We start from the raw sequence: 20,550 nt of genomic DNA, 5'->3' as shown, positions 1-20,550 counted from the left end.
AAACATCGAACCCGGAACCCCTAAATTCAAGGTAGTTGCTTAGCAACAGTAAATCAATAGTGTTCCCTTTTTGGAATAGGAAAATGTTAGAGAATGATGACGACGTTAATTACATTAAATTTTTTTCCCGTTGTTGACTGGAATAACTAAATATGAAAGAAAGTACATTATAGGTATATAATTACTATAAAATATATAAAAAAATTGGTTCTTTACTTAGTTGTAATTTGTGAGACATACAGTTACTTACACGAACCGCCATTTGTAGAACTGTACTTTGCACATTTGTATTTTTCGTCAGCGTGCGACTTCCATCCCAGAAATCATAGGTTTGATTTCCGGCTGTAAACCTTTCTGTCTATATGCGCATTTAACATTCGCTCGTTCCATTCATTCGTGTAGGAAACCGTTGGAGGAAAACTTGCGTATTAGGCTAAATCTGAAGCTCAGTCTAAATCACGTGTGCCACTGTTTTTTTTAACTGTGCCACAATTTTTTATTTTGTAGCTTCTAGATGATTGAGGTATCAAGGTGACTAATATCATAATTTTGTGGAAGCGTAAACTTTTGCAAGATGCGATAAAAATGTAACATAACTTTAATTAAACTTTATAAATGAAATCAATAGTTTTCTAGGGTATGTTGAGCGTAGTGCCGGATTTAACAAGCAATCAACCTACTTTCATAGTAGTTCGTGGTTTTTATATTATTTATGGTAACCCAGATAATACAAGTCGCCACACCTTATAGTGGCATCGCTTTAATTTTTCAAGGTCACATTTTTGTTTAGCAAATTATTCATGTGAAAAGTTCGAGTTCGATTGGCTGACAAAAATTGTTGTAATTTCCGTTAATTATGTACATTTTTTTATTATCTAGTAATTTTTGTTTCATTTTATTACATAATTGTTTCTTTTACTATTTGTATGAACTCTTTGTGTATGTCATGCCTATAAGTGCTAGTCGCATTAAAATTTGTATTTTGTGGTTGTTTTGCCTATGTAAGTGTGCGTTGGAAAGGTTTTATCAAATAAAATAAAAACACGGAAATTTGTCTGCCTGCATTCCCATTGAGGTTCCACTTACCCACTGTAAGTACTCACTGTAACTTGTAATGCTTTGAATAAAAAAAATATTTGAGGTTCATATATGACATGTGAACGTCGGTCACTTTCCTTTTACATTTTTACTCAAATTCCAACGACAATGCAAAGGATTTCTCTTTTATCTTTTCGTTCTGTAATAGGACTGTAAAATGTAATCTGGTGATTCTAGCATCTAGATCATATTAAAAATTTATGACTTTTAAATAGTCGTATTACAGGCAACGTCGAGTAAGATTAAATTTATACATTCATATCTAGTGTTCAACTATCTCATTTCACAACTTATATACACAACACAATTATGTGTAATCTGTACTTTTCCTTCAGATTTTTGAAAAAGGAATCATGGCCAGTAATAAACGATAAGGATAAAGATATATAATCTGAAGTCACAAGGCCGTCAATTGACATTGAATAAAGGATAACCCGCAAGTAGTAGGGATTCACGGGTTCTGCCTCACTCGCTGCCTCAGTCAACCTAACCCCCCGTGCCGGGGACTGCCTCACTCGCTGCCTCAGTCAACCTAACCCCCCGTGTGTTTCTGGCTCAGCGGCAGTCCCCGCCTAAAAAAAAAAAAAAAAAAAAAAAAAGTTTGGTCTCTTTCCCCACTAAACAGACCGTGCTGAGTCGATAGCACTCACTCCCGAAGCGATATTTCTCTCTGTTTCGAAGTTAGGTTTTGCTATACGTTGCAAATTAATCGATTTACTAATCACCTCATAATAAGAATGTAACGTCTCGTCCAAATCCTCATTTACTAATCACCGAGTCAGTTTCGTATCCATAATTAGCAAATTACCATGCGCATTTACCTGCAAATGCACCAGGACAGATGGGAAAAGGATTTACTGAACATTAAAAATATGATTTCCGTGTTTTATGTGTTTATTTGCATTATGTTACAATACAACTTTACTAGTGTCATATCATTTCTTGGTGAGTCATACGAAAAATTTCTGAGGTAATCTTCCAAGCTGAAACCCCAGAACTTGTAGTACAAATATACTACACAATACTCCCCACAAAAGGCACAATAGATGTCCTGAACGCTAGCTGTATTATAGCGCCATACCCGACAATTTCTTCTTAAAAAATCCGCTATTACTCTAATAGGCTTACGTCCAAATGAATCAAAATATTCTCCAACTTTTTCGTGGTTGATATGAATAGCTACCCAATGAGATCCTGGTTGTGAGTCAGGATCGAGATTGCATATAATAAATGTGGGTAAGTGTACGTGCATTGGTAGGCGATTCGAGGGGTACACGCTATACTGGATGCTGGGATGTATTTTATGGAGACTCATTTGCAGGTTTAATGTATTCACTTTTACTCCAACGCGTTTGACCTTCTACTCTTTGTATTTAACAAAAACGGAAAGGACCCTTGAAAATCACGTTGTGCTTACTTCGCAATTTAATACTTCTTGTCGTCTCGTCTTCGAAAACTATCGGAAGTTTATCAGAGCGAATTCGCAAAAGCGACATTAAATCCATAACTGTTAAGATACTTGTATATTTAGAAATAAATAGATCTGCTTACGTTCAATATTTATTCATGATTCGACAAACTTACAATATTTAAAAAATTACACAAACACGGATAAAATCATTACATTACTTATTGTACATACGTTATATGACTGTTGTATTATTAACAAGTTTGGTATAAAAAAATAAAAACATTTTGATTACAATATACTATGATAAGAAATAACAATTATTTTAGTATTCAGAGAAACTTATTTTATATCAAAACATGACTTAAAATGAGTAGACATACTTTTATGATTGCATTAATTATGACAGATTCACATAATACTTTCTCTTTTCATAAAATACAAAAGTAGAAAAGTTGCAACGGAATGTAACAAAAATGAGATTCTGTAGTTGAAATATTATTATATTATCCCATACATTTTGAGATAATGAATCAGTCATACATAATAAAAACTTACAAAATGTGATGTATCCTTTAACTTTAGTGACAAAAAATAGCATTTTTTCTTTTAAACATTATGTTTGGCGGTTAAATAGAAGCAACATTTACTAATAAAATGTATTAAAATAGACAGAAATTATAATAACATAGGGCAGAAGAAAGTAAATTAGATATTTAATTATAAACTATAAATTCTTGTTAAACAGTAAAAATATTAACAGGATTAATGAAGATCTAAAACAATAACAATACTTGTCTTTTTGTAATAAAAAATCAAAATTGTTATACAATTATAAGAAGAAACTAAAAAAAAATTAAATACTATTACCTATTTTAACACCAACAATAAGATTTAAAATTTACATGTTGTCATTAATAAATATTTATCCTAACTATAATTTTTTCAGAACTTTACAATTACTTATTTTACAATTTAAAGCTAGTCATTTGTCAGGTTATAATTTTTATGATACATTGAATTCCTAATTACCCTAAGACCATAACTTTGATTACACTACTTATTTATTAATATTATGATACATTTATATATGATACAATTATAAATCTTAAATAATCCATAATACTAGTATTGGAATCTGTAATTAATTATTAACCATAAATATATTTATGTTGTGTTGTATAGATCTCTCAAAATCCTATAAGTAATTAAAATGTCATAGAACATAGACAAATCGAAAAGTGTATGTAGATAAAACTCATGTAATGCGTATTCTAAAATATTTTATCTGAATTTTTTGGAGTTTAAATTATGTAGGTACTGATTTCGAATAAGCCTCTTAGACCTTTAATGTGAATAGTAGAAAAATAATAGCAATAGGTGAACAAACAGTCTACTAGTAATAAATAAGACGCAAATGTTGACGATTTCTTAACACAAAAATAATCACATAATCTGGAGTTCCTCTTAGAATGGAATAATATAGTTTTATACACTTAATTAGTTCTTATAGTGTTTTAATGCCATCCACCAAATTAAAACTTACACAAACCTCAAGGTACATACGTGAATGTAAATACAGATATTAGTTTTATAAACTGTTCTATTAAACTGGCATTATTACATGAGTTACGTTTAATTTTGACAAAACTTTTGCTGGAAGTATGTACGAAATTTGTCTAAGTAATTTACTTTTTGAGGGATTCGTTATTTACTGATAAAATTTCTTCCAAATATTTAGAAGAAATCTTTGTATGGTAGGTAGTAAAAAAACTTAATGTTTTGAAGCATATAAAAATAATACTAATTCTTTTGTGAAATCCTTCAGTGGATATATTTCAAATTATTTTAACTTTATTGAAAGGTGTATGTATTATATGTATAACAATCTAAAATAATCAAAGAAATACAAACAATTATTTCATTTAGGTTTGAAGTGCCACAAGTATTAATCATCATTTTTTAAATATATAGCAAACGAGCCTGCGGAACGTCCAGTAAGGGACGACTCGATTTATTTTTATATGTTATAGTAAAATTAAAAAAAGACAAATACCTTCCACAAAAACTGCATAATATACTTTAAAATCTTGTAATTGTCTAGAGGTAGCTTTTCGAGAATCAATATTTTCACCTTTCTTGCCTTCCTAGGTATTACCCAGGCTGAAAATATAAATTAAATACATTCCTTTAATTATGACCAACTTCATTAAAATTAGATTAACAATTCTACTCCTGTTTTGTACATATATTTTCTGTTAAGGAAAACTAATATTTTTATGCCAAGACAGAAATAGTTGTTTCCTAAAACTTTAGGACGAAACACGAGAGTAGTTTATTATTTTATATGAGTAAATATATTTTAGGGATTAACCTTAGCTTTATAGTATATACAAGTAAATACACAAATATACTAAACATGTATTTAGTAAAATCTGTAGTACATTTTAATCACATATTAATTATATTTACTCATATAAAATAATAAACTACTACTCTCGTGTTTCGTTACAACTATTTCTGTCTTGGCATAAAAATATTAGTTTTCCTTAACAGAAAATATATGTACAAAACAGGAGTAGAATTGTTAATCTAATTTTAATGAAGTTGGTCATAATTAAAGGAATGTATTTAATTTATATTTTCAGCCTGGGTAATACCTAGGAAGGCAAGAAAGGTGAAAATATTGATTCTCGAAAAGCTACCTCTAGACAATTACAAGATTTTAAAGTATATTATGCAGTTTTTGTGGAAGGTATTTGTCTTTTTTTAATTTTACTATAACATATAAAAATAAATCGAGTCGTCCCTTACTGGACGTTCCGCAGGCTCGTTTGCTATATATTTAAAAAATGATGATTAATACTTGTGGCACTTCAAACCTAAATGAAATAATTGTTTGTATTTCTTTGATTATTTTAGATTGTTATACATATAATACATACACCTTTCAATAAAGTTAAAATAATTTGAAATATATCCACTGAAGGATTTCACAAAAGAATTAGTATTATTTTTATATGCTTCAAAACATTAAGTTTTTTTACTACCTACCATACAAAGATTTCTTCTAAATATTTGGAAGAAATTTTATCAGTAAATAACGAATCCCTCAAAAAGTAAATTACTTAGACAAATTTCGTACATACTTCCAGCAAAAGTTTTGTCAAAATTAAACGTAACTCATGTAATAATGCCAGTTTAATAGAACAGTTTATAAAACTAATATCTGTATTTACATTCACGTATGTACCTTGAGGTTTGTGTAAGTTTTAATTTGGTGGATGGCATTAAAACACTATAAGAACTAATTAAGTGTATAAAACTATATTATTCCATTCTAAGAGGAACTCCAGATTATGTGATTATTTTTGTGTTAAGAAATCGTCAACATTTGCGTCTTATTTATTACTAGTAGACTGTTTGTTCACCTATTGCTATTATTTTTCTACTATTCACATTAAAGGTCTAAGAGGCTTATTCGAAATCAGTACCTACATAATTTAAACTCCAAAAAATTCAGATAAAATATTTTAGAATACGCATTACATGAGTTTTATCTACATACACTTTTCGATTTGTCTATGTTCTATGACATTTTAATTACTTATAGGATTTTGAGAGATCTATACAACACAACATAAATATATTTATGGTTAATAATTAATTACAGATTCCAATACTAGTATTATGGATTATTTAAGATTTATAATTGTATCATATATAAATGTATCATAATATTAATAAATAAGTAGTGTAATCAAAGTTATGGTCTTAGGGTAATTAGGAATTCAATGTATCATAAAAATTATAACCTGACAAATGACTAGCTTTAAATTGTAAAATAAGTAATTGTAAAGTTCTGAAAAAATTATAGTTAGGATAAATATTTATTAATGACAACATGTAAATTTTAAATCTTATTGTTGGTGTTAAAATAGGTAATAGTATTTAATTTTTTTTTAGTTTCTTCTTATAATTGTATAACAATTTTGATTTTTTATTACAAAAAGACAAGTATTGTTATTGTTTTAGATCTTCATTAATCCTGTTAATATTTTTACTGTTTAACAAGAATTTATAGTTTATAATTAAATATCTAATTTACTTTCTTCTGCCCTATGTTATTATAATTTCTGTCTATTTTAATACATTTTATTAGTAAATGTTGCTTCTATTTAACCGCCAAACATAATGTTTAAAAGAAAAAATGCTATTTTTTGTCACTAAAGTTAAAGGATACATCACATTTTGTAAGTTTTTATTATGTATGACTGATTCATTATCTCAAAATGTATGGGATAATATAATAATATTTCAACTACAGAATCTCATTTTTGTTACATTCCGTTGCAACTTTTCTACTTTTGTATTTTATGAAAAGAGAAAGTATTATGTGAATCTGTCATAATTAATGCAATCATAAAAGTATGTCTACTCATTTTAAGTCATGTTTTGATATAAAATAAGTTTCTCTGAATACTAAAATAATTGTTATTTCTTATCATAGTATATTGTAATCAAAATGTTTTTATTTTTTTATACCAAACTTGTTAATAATACAACAGTCATATAACGTATGTACAATAAGTAATGTAATGATTTTATCCGTGTTTGTGTAATTTTTTAAATATTGTAAGTTTGTCGAATCATGAATAAATATTGAACGTAAGCAGATCTATTTATTTCTAAATATACAAGTATCTTAACAGTTATGGATTTAATGTCGCTTTTGCGAATTCGCTCTGATAAACTTCCGATAGTTTTCGAAGACGAGACGACAAGAAGTATTAAATTGCGAAGTAAGCACAACGTGATTTTCAAGGGTCCTTTCCGTTTTTGTTAAATACAAAGAGTAGAAGGTCAAACGCGTTGGAGTAAAAGTGAATACATTAAACCTGCAAATGAGTCTCCATAAAATACATCCCAGCATCCAGTATAGCGTGTACCCCTCGAATCGCCTACCAATGCACGTACACTTACCCACATTTATTATATGCAATCTCGATCCTGACTCACAACCAGGATCTCATTGGGTAGCTATTCATATCAACCACGAAAAAGTTGGAGAATATTTTGATTCATTTGGACGTAAGCCTATTAGAGTAATAGCGGATTTTTTAAGAAGAAATTGTCGGGTATGGAGCTATAATACAGCTAGCGTTCAGGACATCTATTCTGCCTTTTGTGGGGAGTATTGTGTAGTATATTTGTACTACAAGTTCTGGGGTTTCAGCTTGGAAGATTACCTCAGAAATTTTTCGTATGACTCACCAAGAAATGACATGACACTAGTAAAGTTGTATTGTAACATAATGCAAATAAACACATAAAACACGGAAATCATATTTTTAATGTTCAGTAAATCCTTTTCCCATCTGTCCTGGTGCATTTGCAGGTAAATGCGCATGGTAATTTGCTAATTATGGATACGAAACTGACTCGGTGATTAGTAAATGAGGATTTGGACGAGACGTTACATTCTTATTATGAGGTGATTAGTAAATCGATTAATTTACAACGTATAGCAAAACCTAACTTCGAAACAGAGAGAAATATCGCTTCGGGAGTGAGTGCTATCGACTCAGCACGGTCTGTTTAGTGGGGAAAGAGACCAAACTTTTTTTTTTTTTTTTTTTTTTTTTTTTTTTTTTTTTTTTAGGTGGGGCTGAGCCAGAAACACACGGGGGGTTAGGTTGACTGAGGCAGCGAGTGAGGCAGTCCCCGGCACGGGGGGTTAGGTTGACTGAGGCAGCGAGTGAGGCAGAACCCGGCACGGGGGGTTAGGTTGACTGAGGCAGCGAGTGAGGCAGAACCCGTGAATCCCTACTACTCCCGCATGATCAAACGAGATTTAATTGATCATCGACTTGATTTTGAATACGATCAAATAGAATTTGGCCTTCAAAGTAAAATGTTGAATTAACCCAAATATCAAATGACACTTAAAAAGCATTTTTATTTTGAGATTTGTATTAGATTTGTATTCTCAATTGAAATTGGATAATTAAAACAAAACAAAATTTTCATTTTAAAATCTTTGGATAAACCCTAACGTAAGTCGTAATTTTAGCTAAGATTTTAATTAATAAATAAACTTTTGTTTAGTATTTAGCTATATGTTATATTATAAATTAATATATTCCATAAATCAATGATAAAAAAATATTTAATTATCTATGGTCTCACATGCTGAGTATCTAATTATCGGGGTTCCAAATTCAAAATATAAAACGCGACGCGACGTTGCCAAACTTACGAGAGTAATAGTGAATGAATAGCACCGAACATTTCATTGATTTTTATATGTCATACCCTATTTGAATAATTATATATGTTTCTTTCCCATTCCTTATCTCCTTGCGGTAAACACACCACCACACAATAATTTGTTGTTGGTTCACTTGCTAATTTAATTAACATTAAGTACTAAGACAATATTGCATGCTTCAAAATGTAATTAGGTCTACATGTTATTCTTAGCATTCAGAAGCCAGACAAATCGCCGGTAACTTTAAAAATGTAGGATGGCTATGTTTTATTGACACTATGTACATTATATTTTTTATATAGAACTTTTTAAGTACTATATTATACATTTTATAAAAATTGAAAATCATCTTATCGTATCTAAATCTAAACCATTCTTGAATTCACATCATGTAGATATAATATATAAGAAACTTATTGTTTTGTATATGTTTTAGCGGTTCATAAATTTAGAGTGAAGTATAAGCCGTAAAATTGTTTGTAATTAGGTTTATATGAAAGGTGAAAATGTATTGCGTCCGCGTGAGAAAGTACGGAGCATTACACCGATTGACCTCTCGTGACCATGCTTTAAAGCAGACTATTTCTCAGGTAAAATACATTACACGTTTTATCACATTCTACCCTTAAATACATTTTGAATATTTAACTTGTATACTTTCGTATCTAGTCAAATGAGACTTATCTTGTCAAATATGAACCATTGAATAGCGACTTAGTATACTTTATTCAATGCAATTTTTACCAGCGGTATTTTATTTATTTTTTAGTGATTGAATACTGTCTGAGAATTTCTAATAAGAGGGTAACACTAAGGATGACTCACGTCAGGTGCTTCACCTCGGCCCTCGTGTTCACTGGGGTGCAAATATATCCCCCTTCCAAAGCTTGCTCGCAAGACATAAGTTTCACAACTTGGAGTAGTATGCGGATTTTATTTACTTTACTTTGCAAAGAAAACAATTATGTTTTTCTTTACGTCGAGCAGCGTATATTTGTTGTGAATATTGACAGCTTTTAATATTTTTTTTTTATATATATATACTCTATTATTACTTGCTAGCTTATTATCGGTATAATTTGCAAAAAGTGAATATTCTGACCTCTTGTGGACTTGTCATAGTGTTGTAACAGTGATTTGGCGCCAAATAGGCCGATCAAAAGTATCCACAGATTATTTTTAATGAAGAATTGGCACGCTGCACGCATAGCCGCCAGGTACGCAATGTAATTAGAGATTTGGGCCACATTGCATCATTTAATGCGTTTAATTGCTTTGCTACCATTCTGATATTGTATATGTAGATGAAACAATAAGTATGTAACCGTATGGAATACAATTTCGCCTGTCGCTCTAACTGACTAAGAATTAAGAAAATTTAATTGTATTATCAATTGTCATTTTATTGCTTATTTAAATCTCTGAAACCGTTGCTAGCTACTTTAGAATAATACTATTGTAACAACAAACAAAACAAATAATATTTGGCGCTTTTTTTGCCTATAACTTCAAGAGAATCTATTTTAGCGTCAAATTTCACATTCCAACAATACATCTTCTGATCCCTTTTGTGTTAAGTTTACGTCATAGCGGGAGATAACAGGACAAAAATAGATAATGCTATAATTATATTAGCGTTCTTCGGGAGATCTATAGTACAATTGAAAAGTTTTTTCAGGGAATTAATTATTTTTATAATATTCTAAACCGATATAGTAATTTATAGAAATACGATTTGGCTAATTATGATCTTGAAATATTTGTGGAAGTTCAGGGAAGTTTTAAAGTTTAAACGATGGGAACATTAATAATAAGTAAAAAAAATTTTAAAGCGACGGTAGAATTTGCTTATGGAAAATCTTCCCAGTTTAGCTTATATATGTAAATTTGTAAATAAAAAAATGTTACTTGGTTGTTATTTATTTAGTTTTCAGATAAAGTGTAATTGAACTTTAGTCTTACTTATTAGAGGCGTGTCGGTTTGCTTACATGGCTTCAACGACGCACCAACGACTGACGAGTGTTAAATTAGCACATAAACAGAAAGTTCATTGATGGATTCATGTCGCTAAACCGTCGCTGCCTTTTTAAATGTCTAAAAATACGTAAGTATTGCTACTTTAAATTAAAAGTGAAAAACGTATAGCAAAGGTACCATTTTTTTAATATAATGTTGCTCTTCAATCCTGATGATTGTGTGTTTAATGCCCTAAAACTGGTTAATAATAAACATAAACACTCTAGACTCATAGACGCTGAAGTATCAATTTTTGCCAGGATCATTCTTATAAGTAGCTTTGTAGACGACTATTGATCGAAGCTCTCAACACTGGCAGCCTTCCAGACTATTCAGAATTAAGCTGCGTATACAAATTAGTCACGCTCACAGGGATGAGCTTTTTAATCTGATATAGGGGGTAGACTGCTTATAGTACTCTTAAATCGAGGAAATCCTCTTGCGAGACTTTTCGCCAGTGGATTTTGTAGCTCCCCGTCGCGTCACCTCTATCCCATGATAGAGGTGACGCGACGGGGATTTGATTGTATTATAGTACCATTACTGAGTGACTACTATGTAGTTAAAAACATAACTTTTTATATATGAATCTTGTACGCCTGTGACTGTAATTAAACTCCTACTAAACGTGTGTATCCAGGTTGATTAGAGATTATTGTTATTTATGTTTGAAATTATTGTGTTTAAGATCGTCCACTAGTTATGTATGTAAATAGTTATTAATTTTTAATAGCAAACACTGCTTATATTTTTAATTGGGTTAATAACATGTTAATGCCTTTATTTGTATAAACAAATAATACTAATTCAATGCAAAATTGTGAAATCATTTTTATGCAACAGTCATTGAAAATGCTTGTCGTGGCTAATCGAAGGCTTTTGCCGACTAAACAAAACGAAATTCGTGAAATCGACAGTTCTGTTGCGACATTTCTTACATTTAATACGATATTCTGTGGCACTACATCTCTTTGCTCTCTTAGACTTCTTGCTTGTTCTTAAAACGTGCCAGTTTCATTGAAATTTTTCACTGTACGAGTGTATATATTTTTAAAAGAACAATTAACAATTAAAGGATTTCAGACATTTGAGTCTCAAAGATTTTTCACAAATCAAATCAAATCAAAATTTATTTATTCAATTTAAATGCGACTTAAGGCATGCTTATGAATGTCAAAAACGTTTACGAAATTCGCAAAAGAGCATTATCGATTGCATTACATTATGTTGTTTTCTCTTTGTATGTTTTTTAATGTTTTTTTATACTTACATTAAATTGAAAATATTATAATTAAATTAATAAATATATAAATTGTTACTCAATGGTTTATGTCTTAAAATCATTATATATCACGTCTTATCGCTTTAATGGACCCACATAATGAGTTCATCTCATCCGGTGTTATATTTGTTTAGGCTACACTAATATTTATCGTCAGATTAAGGTGTACTTCTAACTTGTAAAGCGGATCTATTATATTCATATTTATATTGTTTTACATCTGTTATTATATAGTCGAACGGAGAACAATGACTGGAATTTGGAACCTATAAATTAATTTTGCTTATAAAATCATTTACATCGTCACTAACTTCTAGATTCAGAGTAGAGACTTGAGGGTACGTGTGACTCTTTGTGGCAAAAGTATTGTATTTGATATGTGAAGGTCATACATAACAAACGAATCTCAGCGGCCTAAATTTTTACGGTCACTCTTACGATAGATTTTTCTTGGTACAACGCATTTCCAAACTAGTATGGACTTGATAATATCGGAATCCAGGAGTGAGGCCACTACATTGTTAGTGTCGTAAAAATTATAAAAATTCTAGGATAGCTCTATCATTCACAATAATAATTAAAAAAAGTCAAAATCTTATTACGGTATTTATTCATCAATTTAAATTACATGACACAATTTGTTGGAGCACTGTCAATCTCTTATATTGGAAAGACGTTTTGACGGATCTTGAAATAAGATTCTATCCAATTGAAGTTCCTAAAGAACCAGTGCTGTGATAACATTCGAACTAATTATAATAATTCTAATTTTATGGTTAAGAATTATATATCCTGTTTACCGATTAATAGTAAGCCTACAGACTATTAAGTACTACTTTCTCTTGGCTACTGGCGCCACTCTTGATCTAGTAAAGTTATTCTAAATAGTTGATTTTATATAAGAAAATACATTATACATTTGGTTTTTAAAATACATTAATATTAAGTATAAATAAATATAATTATTTTGATTGTATTCAGAAGATAATTTATATTAATTGCTTTCTATTTTATATATTATTTATATTACTACCTCTTATCTAGGTTAAATTATGGTACCTAAACATTTTGAGCAAACATTTGAACTGTAATAAGTACAAAACTTCGTAGTGTTTCGTTTTCAAGCTGTGTGAGATTCAGTAACGAGATTTAGCGCCATCCATGACCCCAGTATCTAATACATTTTTGACATAGAAGAAGTCTCCACTCTGATTTATCCGAAGCTTGCACACACCCTTAAGTTAAAATTAATATACTTTATTGACCTACTCAAATATATGGAACATTGTGCACATAAAAATAAAACGCAGCCCAAGTTGCGTCCACCTAATTGGAAAACTTTACAAATGGTAAAGGCTGATACACTTTCACTGTTAGTTGTCAGACGTCGATAGTTCGATTGACGTATACCTGTCAGTTGTCATTCACCGATAAGCTAATTAGCTATCAACTTGTTGCAGTATTAATGAGTCGTTAGAAATAAAATGACAGGAATATATCGGAGTGGATTTAGTAATGAAGTTCATTTATTACGAAAAATACAATATTTTCGTCAAGTCCTCATCAATTTTAGGGAAACAATTTTACCAAATTATACTAAAATTACTGAACGGCTTATGGCTTGACCGTGCATCTCTCGTACCTGGAATTGTATGTTCAATTCCCGGCTGTGCACCAAAGAACTTTCTTTCTTTGTGCGCATTTAACATTCGCTCGGACGGTGACAGAAACATCGAGAGGAAACCGGCTTGCCTTATTTTTTATACTAAAACTATACTTTTTATAAGCCATCTTCCCTATATCCCTACTCCTACTACAATAAAAATGTAAGCTTGTTGTATTAATACTAAGTTTATAAATAATGGTACATACAACGCTTAAACAGACTACATTGATAAAGAAAATATATGAAACAGAAAACATAAGTACTTAGTTGAAAAAAAATCCAAACTGAAATTAAACATTAAACAAACTACATACACTACAATTTATATTTTAAAGAATTCACTAAATTGTCACTACTGCTAAACATAATCAATGTCTTCCTGCTATTTAAAATATTTTCTCACATCCTGTGGTTAGGTGAAAATCTTCATAATTTGTATTGTATGTAGTTAGCTAAAACCCGAAACATTTCCAAATTACGGAGATAAGTTGTGTTTGTACGAGGCACATGGACCAATTGTAAATATCTTGTCCCATACGGGAGAGGGATTCTTAGAGAAATTTACGACTGCAAATAGGATCTATCTATTCATCCATTAAGGATTGCGTGCTAAAATAATAAGTCTATATTTATATTAGTCATATTTTTTCGATTACGTACTAAAACAACATGACGCTAATGAATTATTTGTTAACTAATTAATTAGCCCGTTACTTCATTAGGAAATTGTTTATTTAAGTAAATACATCAATTATAAATTTGACAAAATTGTCTAATAAATGGTTATTTCTTTTCAGAGACTCTCCATGAGCCATGTGATCATCACTATCGGATCATCAGTGATTTAAGATAATCGTATTGATACAATATCAAGATAAATTTTGTGCCTCGAATTTAGTTGTGTGGCTGACGGATACCGTCAGTTCTAAAATAGATCAGTGGCAATCTAAGCTGGTACTGAAATATTTAGCGCTTATTAAAGCCTTTGTGAACTTGGTGAAAAGTGAGGACTATTAGAACTTTTAAAATGGCAACTACGGGCAGCGAAATGTGGCTTCAGTGGTTCGCGTGCTGCTACCAGCCGGCCGCGCAGGCGCAACGTACGAGGCGGAGGATAGACAGATCTATGATTAGTGCACCAACCAATTTCCAGCATACCGGGCACATAGGTAAGAACTAAGAAATTAATTAACTTAAATTAACCAATTCGACTTAGAACTTCAAGAACCAATTGCACCAATTCTTAAATGGCCGGCAACGCACTTGCGAGATCTCTGGCAGTGAGAGTGTTCATGGGCGCCGGTATCACTTAACATCAGGTGAGCCTCCTGCCCGTTTGTCCCCTGTTCTATAAAAATAAATGTATAACTGATATGTACTCGAGTCATTCCCCGCGATATCTATAAAAAGTAGTTTGTCACAGAGTAAACAAAACGCGATGCCAAAGCGGGAAAATTTAACTGTCAAATGTCAAATAATTTACGCATTCTAAATTATTCTTTTGCCTGTCGCATTTAAAATAAGGACATCACACACAGCTTTGTCGATAATTTTATCACGTCACTAAAACTCTTTCAAGTGGTTCTTGAAAAGTGTAGCGTTAATCCGATCCGATGATTGTGGTATCGATAAAACTGTCAGTTGATTATGAACGAATAACCTTCAAGTAGATGTAAATGACCGCGGTATTATTTGTTATAATATATAAAATAGTAATTAAGTAAATGCCTTGTTTATTTAAACATGTTTTTTAAAAGTATACTTTGTAATTAGCGAGATTATGTAAGAAAAATTCAATTGACTTTTTCCAATACATAGAGGGACCTTTTTATATAACAATTCTTAAAATAAAAGTAAATATGACGCCAGTGATATATTACAGCCTAGTGGCTACAGCGAGCGACTCTCATATCTGAGGTCGTAGTTATTTTTTTATCGTCTTATGACTAGCGACATAAAAAGCACAGTGTATACATATGAAAAACATCCTTAATTATGTCCTTTTACGATGAGAGTACTAGGTAACTCTTCACACAAAACAATTTCTAATTACATAATATATTAGATGCCATCACCGGGGACTGGAAAAAAACTGCATCAAATGTTAACTTTTGTGGACATTACAGTATTCAGTATCATCTAAAGTAAGCTTAGCCACCGTGGGTTAGTGGGCTTTTTGAAGGCTGACGCTGTTTTGGGTTGGTTTGCTAACCTGACCTAAACAATACCTATTGATCGGACGTTTTTAAACTTTGGAGGGTTACGTTTATTCTTGATGTCACTAGTTGATAAATATGTATAATTAATAGTTATTTTCATTCTTTTCGAAAACATAGATTCACTGTATTCGTCATATTCAGGGACAAATATTATACAATTTATATTAAAACTATACTTTTTTTTTGTGTATGTGAAGTGATACCGGCCATGGACACTCACATTGCCAGAAGGCTCTTTTCTTGAAGGACTAAAAGTCGAATTGGTTCGGAAATACTTCAGTGGTTCCACATAGTGGCGAACAGCCGTATATTTAAAAAAAAATGATATTTTGTATTCTGCCTTGATGATGAAACTCATCTGCAGGTGTTAGTCCGAACATCTACGTATATAGAATACATCGAAGTATAAACTAGTAATGTAATTATGTTATGTGATCCACATAAAAACAGCCATTTGAACCATCCACAGAGGTTATATAAAATCAAAAACTCATTTGTATGCGTCGTACTTACTAGTTCCCATTTCGGTAATGGTAGTCAGTTCGCTTCCTTATATGGTACAAAATGGTTAACGTCTGCTTTGACGTGGAATGCATTCATGGAAAATGTTTAGAAAAAGTAGAATACTATATTATAATATTAGATGTTTTCTATATAAAAGAGGTATCAGTCTCTTGAAGATTTATTTGCTATTTTGTTCGGACACACAATAAATAAATAAACAGCTGATTTGGATGATGATCCATATAATTATATATTTAGGACTTATTTTATATTGCAGTTAAATAATAAATAATACATTAGATAGATATAAGATACAAAAGTATATAAAACTTAGTTTATAGTATTGGTAAATCCAGTAGAAGGCGCCCCCTAGTTCTGCAAGGTCACAGGACAGGATTAGTCACCAGCACAATTTTGACATAAATACTGATTAGACCTGTACAATACGTATATGGTTGGTTCTGCGAACTCAAGTGCGCAAACCTAAGAAGTTAAATACTATTTACGTTCTGTTGTAGCTGTATTTTGTGAAGGCCGTCGGGATTTTTTCTTGAAGTACAACTTTAGCTAGCCTAACATTACATTCATAAAATACATTTCGACATTTATTAATTCTATGAATAAAACTTCAATAAAACGTCAACGAGACACGATTTAATTACAGGAAAACGGCTTGCTTGTTTACTAAACATGTAAAATAAATAAAACATGTCTCCAATACGACTCAAACAAATTAATTTTGATACTAACAACATAATCATATCAAGAAGTTGGCGTTAAAGTTCAAATGAAACATACTTGTGCTGAGACAAATTATACTGAATACAGTACTCAGAACAAGAAGCCCTGTTCATCAATTATATATGTGCCGTGTAAAATTTACGACGATATCTTTTTTTATAAATTACTTCGCACTGAATGACGTTCTTATTAATCTTATACGTGCCATATTACCTATTATGGTATTATATAGTCAGGCAAATCAGAGTTAAAATTACATTTACCTTAAAAACTTAATTTATAAAATAAATCATGTACACTGCTAAAATGCTGTTAATTACAGCTCAAACACAGTTTGATAGAAATTCATTTTAGACTTTAAAAACCCTTACTTGCCTTTTAGGTTTAAGTATCTACGCTACGCATTAATTAATTATTTCTGAGTATGTGATGTTCAAAATAAACTAAAGTTCTTTGCCCGGGTGACGCACCCAGTAGGTACAATATAGTCAGTATTCGTCTGTTTTTGTTAGCCTTTCAACCTAGCTTAAAATACACATTGATTATAGTGACGTTTTAACTATTGTTCTTTATTCGTCTAATCGTAAAATGTGCACTATTTTTGGACGTGTAATAATAGATATATGAACAAAAGTTTTCTTTTGATATAGTTCTTTATTATATACTTCCTACGAATTTTTAAGACTTATTTTTTACTTAACATCTTATTTTGTCGCATTAACATTTTACTTTATAAGATTTAATCGAAATGTAGTACATAATACATATATGATGGTAAGCACGAGAATTAAATTGACACATACCGAGTAATTACCTAAGCGTGGGTAACGAATTAAACTAATTAATTGGGGCCAATTAAAATCAACACGGCTTACGCTCATAATCTACATAATCTATGTTTATTTATAAATTATTACAGACAAGACAGGCTTACAAAACATCGATAGACGTCATAGGAATTCAAAGTAAAAATGAAACTATCTTGTCAACGTTTGTCTTTGTATAGACGGAATTGTCAACACAACCGCAAATACAATATCCAGAGTTTAGTCATTGGGTGTTGTGCATACAAGCAAATAACGGGGCATAAATTATTAACAATGTTTTAATTTAACAACTTTTCTATAAAATATATTTTTCAGTTTTTTACCAAAGTATTAAAAATACTACTTTATAATCCATGAAATGTGTTGGTTTCATACAATACACGACTCTTCTAAGACCGCTTTTGACAGTTGACATTTGTCGAAATTCTTTTTTTGTGTACGCAAAATTATACGTTTTACTTCCATATATGTACATATCTGTGAACTACTATTCCGTCGAAAGATATATTTTATAGAAATTACCTATCACAATTTATGTTATAATTCTTATCATAGTATTCTTGTCCTTAAAGCCAGTCGTTCACACACACACAACATGTTCAAACTTGTTTGTAAATTTGAATTCATGAATTTGTGATCATCAGTAAACATACACAGTTAAGATTTAAATACTATGAAATCGTGAAAAAAACAAGGTCGCCCTGATGTGTTTATAATAACGTCATGAATAAGTTTTTATTTTTAAATTATTTTCGTTGTTTAGTGTTTGTTTTCCGTCTTGAGTCGTGACTCATGATTGCTTTTTTTGCACGAACACGGCCTGACCCTGCTTACTAGCAGCATTTCAAATGTTTCATTGAATTTGTTAAGTTGGTAATAAATACAAACATGGAAGGTTAAAACAGGCACCGCAAGTAAAAGATGCTACGTTTAATTAATTAAAAAAAATCACAAATCTGGTATCATTGGTGTAATGGAATGGTGTTAAAAAAAGAATAGCTCGCATTGTTTTATCCAAATTTTGTAGCAAATATCTTAATTTTTATTTAATACATTTTTATTGTAAAAGGTTTATGTGATAATTGTGCTCTGTCCTTAAGAGTGCGATTTTAATTCTTGAGATCGTGTATTTGAATCCCGGATATCCCCAACTCATGAGATTTTCTTTCACAGTGAACAGTTTCTCGATGTATCTCTCGTCACTTCTCAGGATTTAAAACATAGCGGCTAAACGGCTTGTTTTAAAACAAAGACTAGACTTTTATCAGGCACAGACGGCTGATCACTGATCGAATCACAATCCTTGATCATTAATTGAAATCCATAAAAACATCTAACCAAATTCCTACTCGTTGGTAACTAAAATTCGACTTTGTTGTCAGATACTAGTCTCCAAGAAATCCTTGTAACTTTAAGACGCTCTCTAATTCTACAGTCAGTTCAGTCTACACAAAAAATTTATTTTAATAAAAAATACATAATATTCTGTTTATTGATGTATCTTGTTATGAAGACTAATGTATGATAATTAATATGGGCATTTAGAAAGCAATCAAGGTGTGGTCCCATTATGTTATTAAATAAATTTTACGTACGAAGGTCAAGGCAGTTTCAGATTGATTATATTTTCAATTTTGCCGCTAATTATACTATTATCAAAAACTTTTCAGAACATTTAAATTAAAATCTATTATATTGCTCGAATGATTTCGATGACTTGAACACTTACTAGGTTCGATTCCCACGAAACCAGAATATAATTGTTTCGGGTTGGGAGGTTGTTTTTCTAAATGTTATTAGTATATACTTCTATTAGTTTGCCAAAAACGAGTATAAAATTGTGTGTGAGGTTTTGGGTATTAGCAGATACATATACGCACGTATATGCTCTATTAAACATATATATAGATATATATATATATATATGTTTAATAGAAGTTAATCTCAATGTGTTTGAAGAATGTAATATGAGATTTGTGTTATCTCGTGTTTTTAAAATATTATTGATATCCGAGGGCATAGTCAATCTGGATTAATAACTCAAATTCATGAATTATTTTAAAACATTGCTTATATAAAGTGTTCTTTACTAACTGAATAGAGTTAACTATCCGTCATTTTATTTTGATTTAGGTTTAGGATATTTATTTCTTATTAATATTGTTAATGAGAACAAAATATCATGAATCAATCAAATGTAAAAACATTCATTAACACAATTAAATTACTACTAATAATAATTATCAGGCTAGCTTATAAACTAGCCGTATATTATACTAGTAATAAAAGTACAACAGTAGACAAGAAACAAAATTCTTATTTTTTCCTTGCTCAACAAATAAGTATCCTAATATATACGAGGACATTCTGCCAGCATTATATTATGTAGGTACTGCTACAGGGACCAAACTTTTTAAATGTGTTTTAATTTTCTACTTATACCTATTATATATCGATGCTTGGTATTTTATTTATTGGTTACCTTAACACTTATTATTTCGTTTTCAGCAGTCGTGA

The 20,550-nt window shown here is 30.6% G+C and overlaps 1 protein-coding gene across 1 annotated transcript in view; it reads left to right on the top strand.

Annotated features, from left to right (window-relative positions):
• LOC110994480 (CDC42 small effector protein homolog) overlaps nucleotides 1-20,550 on the top strand; it is a 33,353-nt gene that overhangs the window by 10,223 nt on the left and 2,580 nt on the right. The window contains exon 2 of the mRNA XM_045631103.1: nucleotides 14,540-14,911. Coding sequence (XP_045487059.1) covers nucleotides 14,770-14,911 — 142 coding nt within the window. The 5' untranslated portion in view covers nucleotides 14,540-14,769. The remainder of the gene's footprint in view (nucleotides 1-14,539; nucleotides 14,912-20,550) is intronic.

Source organism: Pieris rapae, chromosome 14 (genome assembly GCF_905147795.1).
Source record: "Pieris rapae chromosome 14, ilPieRapa1.1, whole genome shotgun sequence".
NCBI classification, from domain to species: domain Eukaryota; kingdom Metazoa; phylum Arthropoda; class Insecta; order Lepidoptera; family Pieridae; genus Pieris; species Pieris rapae.
This window is presented reverse-complemented; position numbering and strand designations above follow the sequence as displayed.